Source organism: Ochotona curzoniae, unplaced genomic scaffold, assembly GCF_017591425.1.
Source record: "Ochotona curzoniae isolate NIBS_2020 unplaced genomic scaffold, NIBS_Ocur_1.0 scaffold_4701, whole genome shotgun sequence".
Taxonomy (NCBI): domain Eukaryota; kingdom Metazoa; phylum Chordata; class Mammalia; order Lagomorpha; family Ochotonidae; genus Ochotona; species Ochotona curzoniae.
This window is the reverse complement of record NW_024467122.1, coordinates 30,131,551-30,151,350: the sequence shown is the minus strand read 5'-3', so window position 1 is coordinate 30,151,350 and position 19,800 is coordinate 30,131,551. Positions and strand designations below refer to the sequence as shown.

General features: G+C 45.3%; 1 protein-coding gene across 6 annotated transcripts in view; it reads right to left on the bottom strand.

The window, feature by feature from the left end:
- Window positions 1-18,354, bottom strand: part of RALGAPA1 (Ral GTPase activating protein catalytic subunit alpha 1) — a 195,868-nt gene extending 177,514 nt beyond the window's left edge. For 3 of the 6 annotated variants that reach the window (XM_040968822.1, XM_040968823.1, XM_040968827.1), the window contains exon 1: window positions 17,749-18,279. In XM_040968822.1, coding sequence (XP_040824756.1) covers window positions 17,749-17,854 — 106 coding nt within the window. In that variant the 5' untranslated portion in view covers window positions 17,855-18,279. Of the gene's footprint in view, window positions 1-17,748 lie in introns of all 6 variants that reach the window. The other 3 variants (XM_040968825.1, XM_040968826.1, XM_040968824.1) reach the window with 2 other exon arrangements.
- Between the last annotated feature and the right edge of the window lie 1,446 nt (window positions 18,355-19,800).

Below are 19,800 nucleotides of genomic sequence, written 5' to 3'. Positions count from 1 at the left end.
ATCGTTTTAAACCAACCTCCACACATTATTACCAGAATGAATTAACAAACCTAGGTATCCTGCTAGAGTTAAAATATTTCATGGCTTTCCATTACATACAGGATAAAGTCCAAGTTCTTCCTATGACATGAGTCATATCTTTCTTTTCTAAATTCCCAATATCTCATCAACTACTCGCTACACAGAAAGGCACACAACAAAGTAAATTCATGCAATGGAATATCCAGCCACTAAAAATATTTAGAAAAGGACATCTGAATGTTGATAGTGCAACTTAATAACAGATTATAGCAGTTAACATTAGTGAGTTGGTATAATATTGACCTCAGAATATCTCTACAAAAGCGACTAAACAAAGACACAGTCAACGCTTTCTCACAAATACGGAAATTAACTAAAAGCTTGTAACAATCAGGGACGTTTACTTAAGAAAAATGGATCGGCCTGACGCGGTGGTGCAAGTGGTTAAGGTCCTCACCTTGCACACCCGGGATCCCATATGGGCGCCGGTTCTATCCTGGCAGCCCTCCCTGCCTGTGGCCCGGGAAAGCAGTCGAGGATGGCCCAGGGCTTTGGGACCCTGCACCCGCGTGGGAGACCCGGAAGAGGCTCCTGGCTTTGGATCAGCATAGCATCAGCCGTTGCGCTCACTTGGGGAGTGAATCATCGGACGGAAGATCTTCCTCTCTGTCTCTCCTCTCTGTATATCCACCTTTCCAATAAAAAAATAATAAAAATAAATCTTTAAAAAAAAAAAAAAGAAAAATGGATCAATCTCAGTAAGAGGTCAGCTTTGCAGCACTTTAACTTAACCTATTTCCATTTCCCTCTGCCTTAGCCAATAGTAGCCCCAAAAAGCAACAGCCAGAGAGGGGATTACTATATAGCAGACTAAGCTACCGACTGTGACATCACAACCACATAGGGCAGCTGGCTTGGGCCAGGTACTACTTCCTTCCATCCAGCTTCCTGTGACATATCTTAGAAGCAGTACATAAAGGCCCACGCCCTAGGTTCAGCTTGGCCTGGCCCTAACTGCTGTGGCCGCCTGGGGAATGCACCAGCATAAAGAAGATCTTTCTCCTGTCCCTTCTCCCTCTGCCCAGCTCCCCATCATGTCACCTTTAAGTAAATAAATACAGGGTGGATAAAAAAAATCTCATAAATCTATCCGCTAACGCAGAAACAAAGTCCAGTGCCCTATTCTGAGGACTGCTGCTGACTTACCTAACTGCATCCAGGAAGACCTGTACTTGCAAAGATCATCTAGTGCAACAGCCTTTACCCCAGGGACCACTGGTCTAAAACAATGGGTGGAAATAGTTTAAAATCAAAGTTGCCTACTGAGGAGACAAAAACAAAAGGCAAGCTAATCCAAGATAAAACAAACAAAACTGCTTAAAAGAAGCTGGAGAATGAAGTATCAGTTGTGGACTTGAAAACTCCTGGTATATTTTTGCTAATGTAGAAAGTCATATACAGGTCTGGCACATTGGCCTAGTGGCTAAAGTCCTCGCACGGAATGCGCCAGGATCCCGGCAGCTTCACTTCCCATCCAGCTCCCTGCTTGGGGCCTGGGAAAACAGTCAAGGAAGGGCCCAAGCCTTGGGACCTTGCACCCACGAAGGAGACCCGGAGGAGCTCCTGGCTCCTGGCTTCGGATTGGCACAGCACCGGCCATTGCGGTCACTTGGGGAGTGAATCATCCGACGGAAGACCATCCTCTCTGCTTCTCTTCCTTTCTGTATATCTGACTTTGCAATTAAAAGAAAAAGAAAAGAAGAGAAGAGAAAAAAGAAAAAGAGAAGTCACACAGAGACCAACGGCTGTGAGCAAGCCAAGAGAAACTGGGGGCAGCTGTCAGCGCTCACCCCTAGCTGATGCTGAGACTCCACACAGGCAGAAGGAAGAACTATAAACGGGTTCAGTGCTGAAGGTATCCCACAAATCACACAACACTTTGGCATTGGCTGTGATGCTTGCTGACCCAGAGCTTGGACTTCCCCGTCCAATCACTAGCTGACCACTTATACAATTCAGTAGTTACACAGAACAAAGAAAAGACTGGGAGAAATCACCTTGGCAGTCATTACAGAAACAACAACTTGAAATGACAAAAACTGGGGAGTACAGAAAGAATCTCAGTCCCAGAACTACCGCAGTACATTTGCATTTTTTAATGTGAATGATTTAGCAAGGACTCTTCTATATTCATGACAGGTTTCCAATTTAATGCTTTTTTTTTCTGTAACACCACCTCCTTTATTCCTTTGTAGTTAACGAAAACATTGCAAAGAACTACAGGTAGGTTCAAATGGTTGCTGAGATACATCATTTTCCAATTTAAAAAGAAAAAAAAAAAAAAAGAATACAAACTCGGATGAATAACTATTTTGTTAAAATTTACTTTAAAAAATGGCACATTTAAATATGACTCACACTAACAACCCACTGCCTTTGGAAAGCCCAAAGAACAATTGATGGAAAGGGGAAAGTGACTGGGAACCTTGAAACTACTGATTAAAAGAATTCAGACAATGACAACAATTTTTTGGTAAGACAGACATACTCTTAACCTATTTTAGGTTCGGGTGGGGGAGGGAAAGAAAATTAGTTGCTTAGAAATTTCCTGGCATTTAGCTTAAAAAAAAAATACCAACAGTAATTTTATTTCATTTAATCAATTCTTTTCTAATGTTTATCTTTATAATTTATTAAATTAATAATTTAAAACACCAGGGGCCAGTGTTGTGATACTAGCAACACTGACATCCCAAAACAGGAGTGCCAACTCGAGCCCAGCTACTCAGCTTTTTGGTCCCACTCCCTGCTAATGCATCTGGAGTGCAAGAGGGAATGGACCAAGCAGTCAGGTTCCTGCCACTCATGTGGGAGACCCTGGTGGAGTTCCTGGCTCTTTAAACTGACCCAGACCTGGAACTGGGAAGTGAACATCAGATGGGAGACTTCTCTCTCTCTCTGTTGCTCTGCTTCCAAAAAATGACACAAATTTTTTTTTAAAAAAAGATTAGAGATTAAGACTCTAGTACAGAAACGAAGCCATCATCAGGATCACTCAGGATTTTCTATTTAATTTTTCTTTTTAAGAAAAAAATCAGATAACCCCATTGTTGCAAGAAAAAAAACACTTACATTCTACCCAACAAACCCAGAAACACATGAGCTTTCAGTGACCCTGGCCTCACTCCCACCATTTAATTCCACAAGCTGACTCAGAAGTAGGCAGAGGAGAGTGTGAAGAAAGCAGAAAGAGACTGGAGGACGTAGCCCTTGAGGAGGTCCACCGCCATGAGCAGGTGATGGGCAGCGCCTGGGCAGCACCTGGGCAGGCCTGGCTTCTCCCCACCACCTCCGGGGAAGCAGCACTTTGCCACGTCCGAGGCTCTGGCCCAGTGAGCCCGATTTCAGATCCTGCTCCTCAGCTTTGTGCGAACACAAACATTAGGTATTTTAAACCCTCAAATATGTGGCTACAATTTGTTGAGAGAAACCATAGGAAACTAGCATAAATCTCATGGCTGTTATGGCCTTTAGCTTTTCCATATGATTTTGAAAATAACCTCAAATTTCATGAGTAATATTGGGATTTTTAAAATTCAATTGCAGTGATCAGTATCCACAGATTAAATTCATAGATGACTGACATTAGTAGGATTGATAATCTTCCTAGCCACTCATTTATGTGCTTTCATATTTGTAAACAAACTTTTTATGCTTTTCTTCAACAAAGACTGTACCCCTTAGTTACACAGCCAAGAACAACACATTGGAGCTGGCATAGTGTGTTAAGCCACTGCTTGCAATGGCAGCATCCCATATTTGAACAGGTTCTAGCTGTTCCACTTAGATCTAGCTTTCTGCTTTTATATCAGAGAAGGCAGTAGAAGATGGCCCAAGTGCCTGTGCCCCTTCCATCTAGGTGGGAGACCTAAAAGGCACATCAAGCTCCTTGCTTCAGTCCGGGGCTATTGCAGCCATTCCATTCATGGGAATATATCGAAAAGAAATGAAACCCACAAATGAGAAAGCAACCTGCAACTATACACACACACACACACACACACACACACTCATAGATGAACTGTACAAGGGAGTCTAGCACACCGGGAAGTGAAGATGCATTGCACTACCCATCTCTACTCCCGAATAAGAGCAAGACTCTCGATGAAACAGCTAAATATACCCAATTGGCAGTGCAATACTAGAGATTCTACCTCTGCCTATATACCTACAGTGCCATGAAGCACTTAAATAGTGAACATCAAACATTTGACTGTTACTAAAGGGCTGTACTATTGTGATACAGGGGGAAATGGTGGGAGGCGGGAACCGGCAAGGAGGAAGCAGAAGAGGGGGAGAGGGATCTGCTTATCTATAAAACCATATAACAGAAAATAATATTTTGTATCACCAACATACTGCTGAGTATAAAATGTCAGGGATAAACGAAGAGCTAAAGAAGACGGTGATGCAGGGGACACTTGGAGAGTCTGCAGTGTCAGTGGGACAAGTGGGGACGTGCTGCTCTAGAGTGTAGTGGGATGGACAGAGCTAAAACTGTGTGGAAATCATAAGCAAATGCTGTTGAAGCACTTAGAATCAAGGGCATGTTATCCACAGAAAGCACATCTTTAGAATATTGGAAGTCCTGGGTGACCCTGGAGAGCAGCCTCCTGGCTGCTGCTACAGACACAGACTGGCAGCACACTCCTGAAACCCTGATTTCAGGATGGTGCTGGTGGGGGCGTGAGGAGACCTGGGGGCTCACATCCAGACAAGAGAGCGAGCCTGGGGATTTCCAAATGTGTGTGGTCCGTGGATTGATCAGGGAATGGGGATAAGGAGATGTGTGGGAAGGAAGATGGCCACTGTATGTGCAGGTAAGTGGGGGTACTGAGACCGAGGGCTTTGGAGGGGGTATGCTGGAGGATCTTCATGGGTCAAACTGATGCACCAACCCGCATTGCACATTGTGAGACCTAAGCTGGGTTACTTGGCATGGATCACCACCGACCACCACTCGCCAGTGCACATTAAAGCTAGGGCTGGGGATCTACCTGGCAGGGCTCCCACTGGCATGTGCAGGAGCCAGGCTGGAGTGTGGGTCATACAAGACTAGGCTATCACACCCACTGGTCTGCATGTGCCAGGGATAGGATCAGACTGGACAAAGCTAACCTGCAGCACCTGCCAGCCAGAGCTGGGACTGGGCGGGGAGGAAGGAGCGGGGAACAGAATAGGACAGGCTGCAGCATCCAATGGCAAAGGCCAGGATGGAGGATGGGCTATGCCATGCTGGGTCAGAGCAATCACTGGCAGGCGCAAGATCTGTTGCTGGGAACAGGCCTGGTTGGGAAACTAAGGGGAAGCCCCAGCTGGGTTGTGGTTCCCTCTGGTAAGCACAAGAGCGAGAATGGGGGCGATGATCTGGGCTGGACATGGCTGCTGTGTCCCTCAGCATGGGTGTGGACTGGATCTGGCATGTGCCAGACTGGGCTAGACTTCAGCACCCACTAATGCTCGTAAGAGCCAGAGTGGGTACAGGACAGCTGGGCTAGGTCTCAGTACCTGCTGAATCACAGCGAGAGCTGTGTCTCATGTGGACCAAGTATGGTGTGGGCTGTAGTACTCAACAGTAAGAACCAGAAGGGGTGTGGGCCAGAAGCGCAAGGCTATTGTTCCTGCCAGGACAGGAGGTGACAAAGTCAGTCTGGACCAAAGACCCACCAGCACATGTGAGACCCAGGTAGTGGTACGAGCCTGGTGCAAAGGCTGAAGGCTCTCCTGCTAGGCCACTGCTCCCACTGGTGAGTATTGGTACTGGAACTGGGAGCAAACAGGGCCAAGCAGGGCTAACATACTTGTTGGCCAGCATGTGAACTGGGTAAGGGGGAGATGCATGCTGGGCTGACTGACTATATCCACTAGTGCAGGCATGAGCCAAAGTAAATGCAGGATCGTTGTGCTTTGTTGCAGCATCAGCCGACAAGTGCTGAGACTAGGGGCAAGTCCTGTCAAGCAAGGCTGTAGTGAGAACAGTAGGGAAACTCTGGGTACCTCTCTGATGGGCTGCAACTCCCACTGGTGAGCATGAGAGTCACAGCTGGGAGCGGGCCTGGGGAAAGAGGTGGTGACACGTGCTGATGAGTTTCCGCTAAACAGTGGGGTCAGTTGTGTTGAGCTAAGATTCAGTGCCGACTGAAGTGTACAAGAGCTGAATGGGACATAGGACAAACAGAACAAGCCGGCTGCACATGCTGGCAAGCACAGGAACCAGGGCTGGGGGTGGGCCTGGTGGGAGTTATTGCAGGTCATTCCTACCAGGCTACAGTTCCTACGGATATACATGAGGGTCGAGTGCGTAGTGGGCAGGGTTGAGCTGGGCCACAGCATCTACTGATTTACATAAGAGGCCAGGCTGGAGACAGAACTGATCCAGCAATTGCAACTACCAGTGTGTGAATAGGCTGATGTGGGTGAAGGATAGAACTGGATCCCGTACTAGCAAGCACAAACAAGAGTCAGGTCTGGGACCACTTCAGAGGAGGCTTCTTTGGGGAACCCTCCCAACTGAACCACTGGACTCAGAACCCTAACCCTAACTTCAACAATGGAGAGAGTGATAAGATCTGTGTTTGACCATGAAGCCCATGTGTTAGAACTGGGCCTCCTCAGTGGCTTAGATGGAGCAGTGGATGGCATGACCAGATGCACATGGAGGAGATGGCAGTCCACTGGAGCCTGCAGAAGGCATCTGGGAGCATAGCAGAGGAAGGAAAACAGAACAAATTGGTCAACTACCCCAGCCAAGCATTGACAGCAAATATCTGGGAGAATGGAGACTCTAAGGTGGACTATGTCAGCCAACAGACCTTGGAAAGATTTCCTCATCCTTGGGCCAGCGAGATCAACAGTATACCAGAAGAATTGAAACCACAGAACCCTTGGCACATGCTCCACACTGGGGACCCCAGGATGACCTCGGGTGGCCATTCCCCATCCCAGGGTACTGAAGGGAAGTGGTTGGGAGGCTGAGTGCAGCTTCTCCCTTTATCTCCCCCATCCCATCCTCTAGATACAGGAAGAAGAAAACGTGGAAACAATGGTCTCACCTACTTTCCCCTAATCCTCAACCCTTTCTACCTGAATCAACTAGGTAAGCATCAAAAACTTAACATTAAAAAAATAAAAAACAAAACACATGATGGAAAACACCAACACTGAAGCAAGGATTTGATTACGTAACAACAGTCTGCAGAAGAGCAACTGCCAGGCTGCAGGTTAAGGTGCTCGAACTCCAGCCCAGCATGGAGTGCCATTACGGCACTGATAGCTCAAGTAATTAAGTTCCAGCTCCAGCTGTGGGAAGCTTGGATCGCATTCCCAGACTGCAGGCCACATGAACATTTGGAAGTGAACCAGCAGACGGGAGCACTTCTCTCTCCTCCCTCACTCCCTCTCTGCCACGCAAATGCATTTTTAAAGGCTAGTTCCTTAATTGGAATGACAGTACAGCAGTGCAGCTACTGAAGTTAGGAATATCAAGCAGAATGAATATAAGAAGTTAAAAGAACCATCTAATATCAGAAAGAAACATGGCTGGACAGGAGATACAAAGTGCCCATAATCATTTCAAATACCAAACTACACTGTCAAAGATGAAAGATTCATATCAGTAACCTGGGAGATGGTGATGCCATTTACAGAAACAGACAAATGTTTCATTTTTAGTTTGTTTCCAATTTTCTCCAAGTTCTTTTTCTATAACTTGGATCCTTCAGCAAGAGATATTAGGAACCAGAGTTGTGGCAGAGAGGATAAAGCTGATGGCCATGGGTCTGTTGGCATCCCATAGGGGTGCAGGTTCGAGTCCCATCTGCTCTGTGTTAGATGCAGCTCCCAGCTAATGTGCCTGGGAAAGAAAGAAGAGGGCTCAAGTAGGAGACCAGGATGAAGCTCCCGGCTTGTTTGACCCAGCCCTGGCTGCTGTGCCATGTGGAGACTGAATCAGTGTGTGAAAGATTCTGCTATTTGTCTGGCTCTGTGTGCCTATCTATTCCTCTTTCCACAACTCTGCCTTTCAACAAATAAATCAACAAACAAATAATGTCTCTTCTTAAAGAGACATTACATAAATCATGAGCACATACAAAAACCACAAACTGTTCCCGAATTTAGAATCACAAATAGAAATGTTTTAACCAAAATAAAAACACTTCTTCCAAATTATCAAATACTTGTTTCTCTTCTCACTTAAGTTGCTAGGAAATCTAAGAACCAAATTTGATGCCTTATGGCTATAATCGGCTCATCTCTGGAATTGGATAGTTTCTTTTCTTGAAGAAATGCCTGGTCAGTTGTTGTTGACCACTGTGTTATTCTACATTTTATTCAGTCCTTTAAGTAACAAGATCCTTTAGGTTCAATGAATTCCTTTAAACAATGAAGTTCTGATGCAAAGACAGGAAACAGCTTCTTGTTCTACTGGATAGATTAACCAGTAACACTGTTTATGGCAAGAAGCTGCATAAATACAAAGTGGTTTGTAGAACTAAATTAATTTTTCAAACAAATAAGAGTCAAATTTGAAACTACAAGGGAATATACACATATTAAAAGGATCTAATGTCATATGTAAAAACACTTAGTCCAAAGCCAGCTCCTTACAACAAATATTGGTGAGAATGTAGGGGAAAAGGTGCCCTGATCCACTGTTGATGGGAATGTAAACCAGTACAACCACTTTGGAAGTCAGTATGGAGAGTGCCCAATCTACCATGCGGCCCAGCCCTGCCACACCCGGGAATATATCCACAGGAAATGAACTCTGCATTCGAGGGAAGTGACCTACAACCCTAGATTTATTTATAGCGGAATAATACGCAATACTGAAGACATGGAACCAACCCAAACAACCATCAACAGTAAAGGAAAATGTGGTACATATCCTCAATAGAATACCCAGACAGAGAGAGGAAGGAAATCTTGCCATTTGCAACAAAACGGTCCCCACTGGAAACCATTATGCTTAGTGAAGTAAACCAGAATCAAAGACAAATATTTATGTCCCCTCTGATGTAAGAACAAATATGCAAAGTATAATATGTATGTACATGCAAAGAAATACATGTATATGAATATACATGAACTGTACAAGAGAGACTAGCATCTGGGAAGCAAAGACACTAGCCAGTATGTATGTGTCTGTACTTCCGAATGAGAGATTGCCAATGAGTCTTTCAAATATACCTCTAAAATACAATACTGGGATTTCTACCTTCACCTGAACTTATCATGTCATGACACATTCAAATGTCAAAGTTAAACTTGTAACCTGTACTACTGTAATACAGGAAAAAACAGCAGGACGGGAAAAAGTGGGGGGGGGGGGATGAATCCATACACCTACACAAATTCAGAGTGGAAAACCGGAATTTTTTTAAATGCATTATTAGTTTCTTTCCAAAAGTAAATTACAGTCACACATTCCCCATTTTTCATCCAAATCTGCTGCAAATTAATCCATAAACTTTAACTTATCTATTTAATCAGCATCTATTTTTCTCCTCTCATATGTTACCACTTAATACCTACTAAACAGCTAGTTTTTCTTATTTTTCTGATTAAAGACAGTTCACGTTGATCTTTGGGAAAACATGAGTATTCACATTGGGGATAAACAATCATACTTTTTTTGCTAAACAATTGAAAATAACAAATTCATTCTCTAGGGACAGGGTAGCACGGTGGGGTAAGCCGGATAGCTGCATCACATACCAAAACACTTGGTTTGAGTCCGGGCCACTCTTCTTTCAGTCAAGCTTCCTGCTAGTGTGCCTGCTCCTGTGCTGTAAAGGGTAAGCCTCCAAATGCACTGCAGAGATCGCACTTGGGTGCTGGCTCATGTCCCAGCTGCTCCTCTTCTCATCTAGGACCCTGTTTAATGGCCCATGAAGACTTGGGGAAGGAACCAGTGCACAGAAGATCTTTCTCTCTCTGCTTCTCCCTGTCATTCTGCTTTTGAAATAAACAAGTATGGGCCCAGTGCAGTGGCCTAGCGGCTAAAGTCCTCGCTTTGAACATGCCGGAATCCCACATGGCGCCAGTTCTAATCCTGGCTGCTCCACTTCCCATCCAGCTCCCTGCTTGTGGCTTGGAAAAGTGGTCGAGGACAGCCCAATGCTTTGGGACCCTGCACCCATGTGGGAGACCTGGCGGAGGTTCCTGGCTCCGGATCGGCACAGCACTGGCCTTTGCACTCACTTGGGGAGTGAATCATTGGACAGAGGATCTTCCTGTCTCTCCTCTCCATATATCTGACTTTGTAATAAAAATAAATAAATCTTTTAAAAAAAAAATCCAAAGGAACCCACAGAAAACCAATAGGACAGATGAATTTGGCAAGGTTATAGGAGATGAGATCAATATGCAAAACAAAAGGCAAAAACCTGAGTTTTTCTACATTGGATACCATAAGAAAAACATATGCAGATACTATTACCAAGAGCATTAAAAAGTAAAAATACTTAGGAACAGGTCTGACAACAGACACATAGGACACTGAAAACTAAAATTAAATCACTGAGAAAGGTTTTCAAGTCCGGAATAAAGGAGGAAACAGTGTAGAGGTCCCTTGAGGGCACGTGGCAGGCAAGTAACTCCCAAGCTGATGAACAGCAGTAAAAACCTCCCAGCTCTGCCCAGAAGAGCAGCTTACCCAATTGGCACGCTCACCCCAGCTCTAAGGAGGCTTTGCCCCCTCCCCCAGTACCCCCAGATTCAAGTCCCAGTGCAGTAGTCCACCTCTGGCTGGCCTAAAGTTGCCCTTGGTCCCCCGCGGAACATGCAACAGGTCCGACTACTCACTCCAGCAGAACGTCTGAATTTTTTAACCATCCTCAGCTCAATCAGTTGCCTCCTCCAACCATAGTTTGCTCATTAGTCATTTTCCAAAAGTAATCTATAAATTTAACACAATCTCAGGCAAAATCCCATTAGGTTGTCTGCACTACTTTTATTTTTAAGAAATTGATAAAGCAATCTTAAAAGTCCCTTGGAAATGTAAAGAACTTGACACTGGAAGAAAAACACTTTTCGAAAATGAAGAACAAATTCACAGAGGCAACACTATTTGACTTCAAGATTTCTTATAAAATTACAGAACTAAGACATTATGGTATTGGCATCAACACATACAAATAGATCTCTGAAACACAATAATCCAGTATTAGGCCTAAACATATTTTAAAAAGTTAATTTTGGAAAAACTAGAAAGCCAAGATGGTGGGGGGAAAAAAAAGGCAGGTCTTTCAACAAACTGTGCTAAAACAATGATAAAACATGCAAACAGTAGAAGAAACACACAAAACCTGTCTTCCTCAGACCACCCTCAGGATGCATTAGAGGTATAAGGGAGGGCCCGGCACAGTAGCCTAGGGGCTAAAGTCTTCCCCTCGAATGTACCGGGATCCCATATGGGCACTGGTTCTAATCCTGGTGGCCCTGCTTCCCATCCAGCTCCCTGCTTGTGGCCTGGGAAAGCAGTCGAGGATGGCGCAAAGCCTTGGGACCCTGCAGCTGTGTGGGAGACCTAGAATAGGCTCCTGGCTTTGGATTGGTGCAGCTGCAGCAGTTGCGGCTGCTGGACGGAAGATCTTCCTGTCTCTCTCTCTCTCTCCTGTATATCTGCCTTTCTATAAAAATAAACGAATCTTTTAAAATAAAATTTTAAAATCTTTAAAATCTTTTTATTAAAAAAAAGGATAAGAGAGCTGGCATAATAGTACAGCCATTCCAGCAAAGCACATGGTGCCAGTTTGTGTCCCAGAGGCTCCGCATCCGATCCAACTCCCTACTAATGTGCCTGAGAAAGCAGCAGCAGATGGCCTAAGTGCGTAAGCTGCTCATATCCATGCGGGAAATCTAAAAATTCCTGGCTGATACGGCCATTTGGAGAGTAAGGGGGTGGGGCAGTGGAAGACCACTCAAACTCTGCCTTTCAAATACATAAAAACTTTCCCCTATAATTCTAAAACTTCCCAAAGCATACAAGAAAATTTTTGTCACCCTGGATTTTAGGCAAAGATTTTAGATACAACACAAAAATCACAAAGTATTTATTAAGAAAGCTTGATATATATATATTATATGGCAAAAATTAAATATTTCTACTGGACGTGGTGCAACAGCCTGTGGCTAAATCCTCGGCTTGCATCCACCGAGATTCCATATGGATACTGGTTCATGTCCCAGCTGCTCTACTTCCCTTCCAGCACCCTGCTTATGGCCTGAGAAAGCAGTAGAGGATGGCCCAAAATCTTGGGAACCTGCACCTGTATGTAAGACTAAAAGGAAGCTTCTGGCTCTGGATTGACTCTGTTCTGGCCCTTGTGGCCACTTGGAGAGTGAACCAGCAGACGGAAGATCTTTCCCTGTCCTTTCTTCTCTCTGTAAATCTGCCTTTCCAATTAAAAATGTAAACAAACCTAAAAAGTATGTGTGTATATATAAATATTTACATATATTTATATATGTATATATATAAATATACATAAACATTTCTACTCCTTCAAAGAAAATGTTAAGAGAATGAAAAGACAACCCCAAATCTTGTCAAAGCATGTCTTTGATGTAGTATTTACATCCAGAGTATATAAAGAACCTGCAAGGGCCGACACAATGGCTCAACTAACTAATCCTCAGCCTGCTGGTGCCGGGATCCCATACAGGCTCCAGTTAGTGCCCCAGCTGCTCCACCACCCATTCAGCTCCCTGCTTATGGCCTGGGAAATCAGTTGAGGGTGGCCCAAAGCCTTGGGATCCTGCACTCACTTGGGAGACTGGGAAGAAGCTCCTGGCTCCTGGCTTTAGATGGGTTCAGTTTCGGCCACTGCAGCCCATTTAGGGAGTTAGCCAGTGGATAGAGGATTTTTCTGTCACTCCTGCTCTATACATCTGCCTTTCCAATAGAAAATAACTTTAAAAAATAAACTTCATATTTGAATTATATAAGCTAACTTCATTAAAAACTAAATAAAAGATTTGAACAAAAATAGTCATTAAGTTATACAATGGCATGTAGGCCCATGAACACATATTCAATGTTACTATACACCAGGGAACTACTAATTGAAGTCCACACTCATCCTAGCTGCCAATATGAAGCGGTCTGACCACGCAGAAGGGTGCCTAAGTGGAGGAAGCAGCACTCTTACCACTGCTGGCGGGACTATAAAAATAAGTTCACAAGTTTTTTAAAAAGTTAAACATACAACTGCTATGTGATTATAGGATCCAGAAATCCCACTACCAGACATTGATCCTAGAAAAAAGAAATGTGTTGTCTATACAACAAGTACCATTCAGGATGGCTTTATTTGTGACTGCTATATCCTTCAGGTGAATGGATGAACCAATTATGGTAGTGTTTAACCATAGGTAAGTACTATTCAGCAACGAACAGCACTGAGCTACTGACACATTGTACCACAAGACAGATTAATTTCAAAATCAGACGTGGTAAAAGAAGCCAATAATATTAATATATATTACTAAATAATTCTATTTATATAGCATATAAATCAATTTATGTAAAACCTGAAAAATGCTAAGAGGAGTAGAAAGTGTCAGCAGAGCAGTGGTTACTGAGCAAGGCAGGAAGGAGGAAGGGGTTGCACAAGGTCTCGAGGACCCAGGGCTGTGGTTCAGCCACTCCTGGGCGGCCAGCTTTGTGATCCAGCGCCCCGTACTGCGTTTGATCGCTTTGGTGGTCTCCTGAGGCACAGGTGAAAAGCTGCTAGAGACTGCAAATATGTGCAATTACCGCCTGTCTGCTGGATCCCAGTAAGGCTGCCAGAAAATAACTCTCTTAGCTTTATCAGCATTTATCTATTTTTTTAAATTTATTTTTATTTAAAAGGCAGATACACAGAAAGAAGAGTCAGATAAAGATCTTCCATCTGTTAATTCACTCTCCAAATGGCCCCAACAGCTAGAGCTGAGCCAATCTGAAGCCAGAAGCCAGGAGCTTCTTCCCGGCCTCCAACAGAGAGGTGCAGGGAGGCCAAGGACTTGGACCATCCTCCACTTCTTTCCCGGCCACAAGCAGGGAGCTAGGTGGGAAGTGGAGCAGCCAGGACAAACCCAAGGAGTCTGGCCCTTGCAAGTGGAGGATTAACCAGCTGAGCCACAGTGTCAGACCCTATCGTTTTAATTTTAAAGTCAGCTTGCCATTTTAAAGTAGAAGAAGCAAACTAACATTCAGTCAATATTCACTATGTGTAAGCCTGATGTTAGCTATTTTACATAGGCTAATTTACTGTCATTACCTGTTGTAAAATGTTGGGAGGGTATAATAGTTTAGAAATTAGTAGGGCCTGGCGCGGTGGCGCAAGTGGTTAAAAGTCCTCGCCTTGCACGCCCGGGATCCCATATGGGCGCCGGTTCTAATCCCGGCAGCCCCGCTTCCCTTCCAGCTCCCGCCTGTGGCCTGGGAAAGCAGTCGAGGACGGCCCAAGGCTTTGGGACCCTGCACCCGCGTGGGAGACCCGGAAGAGGCTCCTGGCTTCGGATCGGCATAGTATCGGCCCGTTGCGCTCACTTGGGGAGTGAATCATCGGACGGAAGATCTTCCTCTCTGTCTCTCCTCTCTGTATATCCGCCTTTCCAATGAAAAAATAATAAAAATAAATCTTTAAAAAAAAAAAAATTAGTAAAGGCCTTTTTTTCCTTAAAAAAAAAACTGACTTCTAGCTTCCAAAAATAAAAAATATAGCAATGTCAACAGATTTAAACCATCATACTTCAGAATGAGACTGTATAAACTTGATAGGAATTGTTCTTCAGTAGAAATACAAACTAAAGAAGTGTTTATAATAGATATTTAAATTATGATCAGGTTCTCACAAATTTTAATACAGTGACTTCTGTAAATACCAAGTCATACACACTTCCAAAAATAGATTAAGTGGCTCTTAAAACACCTGATGGAGAAACTTCTAAGACACTTTTTTCTTTTTTGCATTCTGCTCTCTCCCATTCATTCTCTTAGAAGTTAAAAGCAAAATAACTGCAATCTTTTAAAAATAGAGAACACGGGCAAGCGTTTGGTCTAGCAGTGTGACACACGGGGTTCCAGCTTCCTGCTGAGGTGGTCCCTGGGAGGCAGCAGTGATGGTTCAAGTCAACCACATGGAAGACTCAGTCTACACAAACTACTGAAGACACGGGCGCATTCTGTCCATTTCTGTTTCTCCCTCTCAAATTTAATACTTAAAAATATATTTCATTCAATTTAAAGTAACAAAGCTTCATGTTTTATGTTTTGAAAAGACTTCTAAGTCTCAGGTTTTGTTTTGTTTTTTTAATATGTTTATTTTCAAGGAGACACAGAGGGAAACAATGGAGAGAGGAGAGAGATCCTGCATCCGCTAGCTCTATCCCACAACGTCCCCATCCTGCAGAGTTGGGCCAAGCTGAACTAAGAGGCGAACATCCAAACCAGGACCCACGCCCTTGAGCCACTGGCCTTTGCCAGGGCGTCCGTGAGCAAGCAGCTGGAAGGCAAACAGAGGCATCAGGACTGAAGCAGGCACTGGAATACCAGATGCAGGCACTAAGTGACAACTCAACTGTCATGCCATACACCTGCTCCTGAACCTCAGAGTCATTAGCATTTACAGCTGGAACATCATTGGGAAAGACACTGCCAACTAGCCAGCAACATCCTTGCTGCCACTAGATGCCAGCAGCCTTTCTCCCTGGTTCTATCTCCAGACTTTACCAACTGTCTCCTGTTGGGCAGGGCACAGCGCTCCTACTGAACAGGTGTCCTAAAAAACACTAAAAGGCATTCCCTCAGTACCAAGCTCCTCCACGCTCAGCGCAGTGCTCTCACCACTTGAAGTGCTGAAGGCTTATTCAAACGTTTACCACACACACACACACACACACACACACACACACACACACACACACGCGTGATGCTACATTAAAAAAACAGTCCACACATTACTACAAAGACTTTTTTTCTTTTTAGCTGTTGCTTTCAAACTGAGGAAATTAGGCCTAACAAAATGCCTGACATGTTACCTCTTAGTATAGACCACGACTCCTACATACAAAAGTTCTATGCCAAAGAGATATATACAAAGCAGTCCTTAAACATTCTATAACTATCGATGAATTCTCTAAGAATTATGGCAGTTAACTAAGGAAATCTCAATCCTCTGTTTGAACTCAACTTTATAGCTCTGCCATTCCCCAACCTACATCTTGCCTCAAATTACAGATCAAGTTCCACTGAGTGTTCCATTTCGGAGTGCCATTATCTGTGATCTATCTCCCTCAGTCACACTTTCTAGGTCCCACTGTCAGCCAAATCCCTTCTTCAATGACTTAACTCATAAGTAGAATAAAAAGACCACAATCTCTACTATAATTAGAAATTCATATTTTCTTGAACACATATTTTCTTGAAATTCCCCAAGAGCTGGATTTACTTATTAGCATCCCACAGGCAAAGGTTATTTGTGATGAAACTCAGGTGTTACAAACGCAGAAAGTAGAAAATAAGTTGGAAACAGAAAATCTGGACTCCAGTTCTGACTCAGCTTGCTACAGGGCTGCTAGCTGCGTGACCCCCCCAACATTCCCAAACTTCAGCTTTCTCGTGTGTTAGAAAAACAAAGAAACACACAGCAACACCCATGGAGTCCTAGATTGCTAAAGTCATTGCAAAGGTTCTGCATGGCCATTTATGCGAAAGCAACTTGCAAGCAGTGAAGCTTCGCAACAACGCCTGGTATATTTGGCGGTAATGGTAATGCACACAAGGGACTTGGAAAACTGCACGAATATCACTTTCCAAAACAAATATTCACGAAGAATCAGACAGCTGCAGAAGATGAACCCTGAGCCAGGCTCAGGCAGGTAGGTTCTAACCCAATCAGCACAAGCAAACCCATGTTCCTTTTCGTCTCAAACGTTGCCACTGAAAACACACAGGTGCTGGGCCTTAAGGAGTACAATCACCTTCAGCCGCCCACAAAGGATCGCTACAACTCAGAGCACCTTCTGGCCGCAGCGCTGAGGGCAGGAGACAAGATTTCATCCAACACACAAGGAATAGCACACTACTCCCCAGGAGCAAAGGAAGTCATAAACTACCTTGTTTTCCACAACTAATAATAGTTCTCTAAATGACAGCCAGGATGAACAAGACGCCTCGGAGGGCGGGGCTCTTCCCCACAAGCTTTGGGGAACCACCCACTTCCCAAAGAGGTGTAACTGCTTCCTCCTCGCCCTCACCTGCCAAGAAACTTCAGAAATTAAGGTTTACGTGGTGTGAGAGACAATTTGGGGGTTTTTCTTTCTTTCCACTTGGGTGGAGACTGCAGTAAAGTCACCTGGCAAACACAAGCTATCAACAACACCATGAAGCCACAACACGAAGTCTAGCCAAAGTTCTTTAACATCCAAGTTTTTAGGGCAGTTTTAATTAAACATGAGTTTCGCCTCTCAAGTCAAAACTAGATATCCTGGGGTAGTGGGAAGCGGCCAAGCCTTCCCTTGCCCGACTACTCGGCCCTCCCGCGCCCAGGACGCGAGGCGACGCTTCGCCCACCACGCCCGCTCCGCGCCCGGTCCCCGCGGCAGAGTCCCCACGGGTGCCCGGGGAGGGAAGGCCGGGCAAGCCAGGCCTCGGCGCCGCCACCCGCGCCCCCTCACCGATGACGATGCGCAGGTGCTTGAGGCGGGTCAGCGCGTCCTTCTTGGTGTCCAGCACCTTCTGGGTGGACTTCTTCACGTCCCCGTGCGGCTTCTTGGAGAACATCCTGCCGCCGCCACGGCCGGCTCCCGCGGCACCGAGTGCACAGAGTGGGCGGGGAAGCGGCTAGCCCGAGCGGCTCATTCACTCCCCAGCCTCGCGGGCCCCGGCAGAGCCGACTCCTCCTCGGTGGAGGCCGGGGCCGCCTCCTCCACCCGCCTCGCGCCGCCGCGCTCCAAGGCACCTTCGGCTCCGGCTCCAATATGGCGGATCCCCTCTCCGGGCCCTGCACGGAGCGAGGGAGACCCGGGCCGGCCGCCCTCCTCAGCCGCCGCCGCCGCTCGCCGCCACAGGCCGGGGCCCCCGGACCCAGAGCCTCGGAGGTGGAGCTCTCGGCGGCGGCAGCTCACACGGCTCCGCGCTCTCCCTGAGGCCCCCTTAAGGTTAAAGCTTCTGTAGCAGCTTAGACCCTGCAGAGGCCGAAACCCAGGAGAGGAGGAGTGCGGTGATGGGGTTTCACGACTCTGCCGTCGGTGGCGAACGGTCCCCGTGGCAACCGCCTTCTGACGTCAAGGCTCTTGACGTCACGCCAGCGTGAGCTCATCCGTGGCACTCTGCAGTTCGGTTTCCTGGGTAAGCAGCCAGAGGAGGAGCCGGAGAGAGCCAGGGACGGTGGCGACTGCGCGCTCCATCGGGAGCCAAGTGCTTCTTTGCCACAGCGCCTGGAGTGTGGTTGAAAGGGTGCTTTCACTCCAGTGTTGAATAGGGCGTAGTAACTTCAAAAGCTCGAAAACCAAGCAGGTGTGCCGGATATATTTGATGTTAATTCCAAAGGCCTGGGTTATTATAACAGCCACTCATTTCTTATTGTAAGTTTGGCTTAGAAGATTTTCGTTTGAAAAGCAATGATGTACAATTTGCTGTCGTTTAGAGTTGTATTCATCCTCTTGTCCCCCCAAACCGAGCCCTTCCCAAAGCGTTGTAACAGAGCAAGAAATTGCAGGGAAAAAATCTGGAGAGCTCGAGTGATGAGATTTTAAGACACGAAGAGAAATCCAAGAGAAAATTGCTAATTTTTCAAAACAGGAAACAAATAATATTGGGGATGTGTCAGATTTGTATTTCTCTGATCTCCTTATAAAGCCCTCCCACCCACTGCCCCCCTCCTGGTCCCCATGGGACTACTGATCTGTTGTTGATCACACTTGAATTTGCATTTCCAGTGTTTTATATAAAATGCTTTGCATACTCTTATAATGTGTCTTCTTTCATTCAACTTGTTTTGCAACAATATAATGTTTTATTGGTTAAATTTGTAATGTGTGATTCTCAGTTAGTAATTTACTCAGGTGAGTATAACAAAAGATCTTCCTGTAGCCTGCTGGGAAAAAGCATTAATTAGCCTTCAAAAAAAATACAATTTGGCATCATAAAGCAAGACACATTTTGTGGGGAAGTATATGGCACCGTTAGATACAGCTCGGGTCATCCATATCCTGTAGTAGCGTACCTGGCTTTGAAGTCATTCTACTCGCAATTCCAGCATCATCCTCAGGAGCACCTGGCAGGCAGGGCTAAGTGTCCTGCCACCCATGGGTGGGGGCGAGCCACCTCCAGCTTTCAGGTTCCAGCTGGCCCAGCCTGGCTCTTCAATGCATTTGGAGACTGAACCAGTAGATAAATGGAAGATCTCTCTTTAACTTTCATATAAAGTGAAAATAAATGAATTCTTAAAAGGTTTATATACTTTGACTCGCTATTTACATTTTTAGGATCCTATTTTTTTTAAGATATATTTATTTATTTTTGTTGGAAAGGCAGATTTGCAGAGAGGAGAGACACACAGAAAGATCTTGCATCCACTGGTTCACTCCCCCAAGCGGCCGCACTGGCCAGAGTAGAGCCAATTTGAAGCCAGAAGCCAGGAGCTTCTTCTGGTCTCCCACGTGGGTGCAGAGTCCCAAGACTTTGGGCCATCTTCCACTACTTTCCCAGGCCATAAGCAGGAAGCT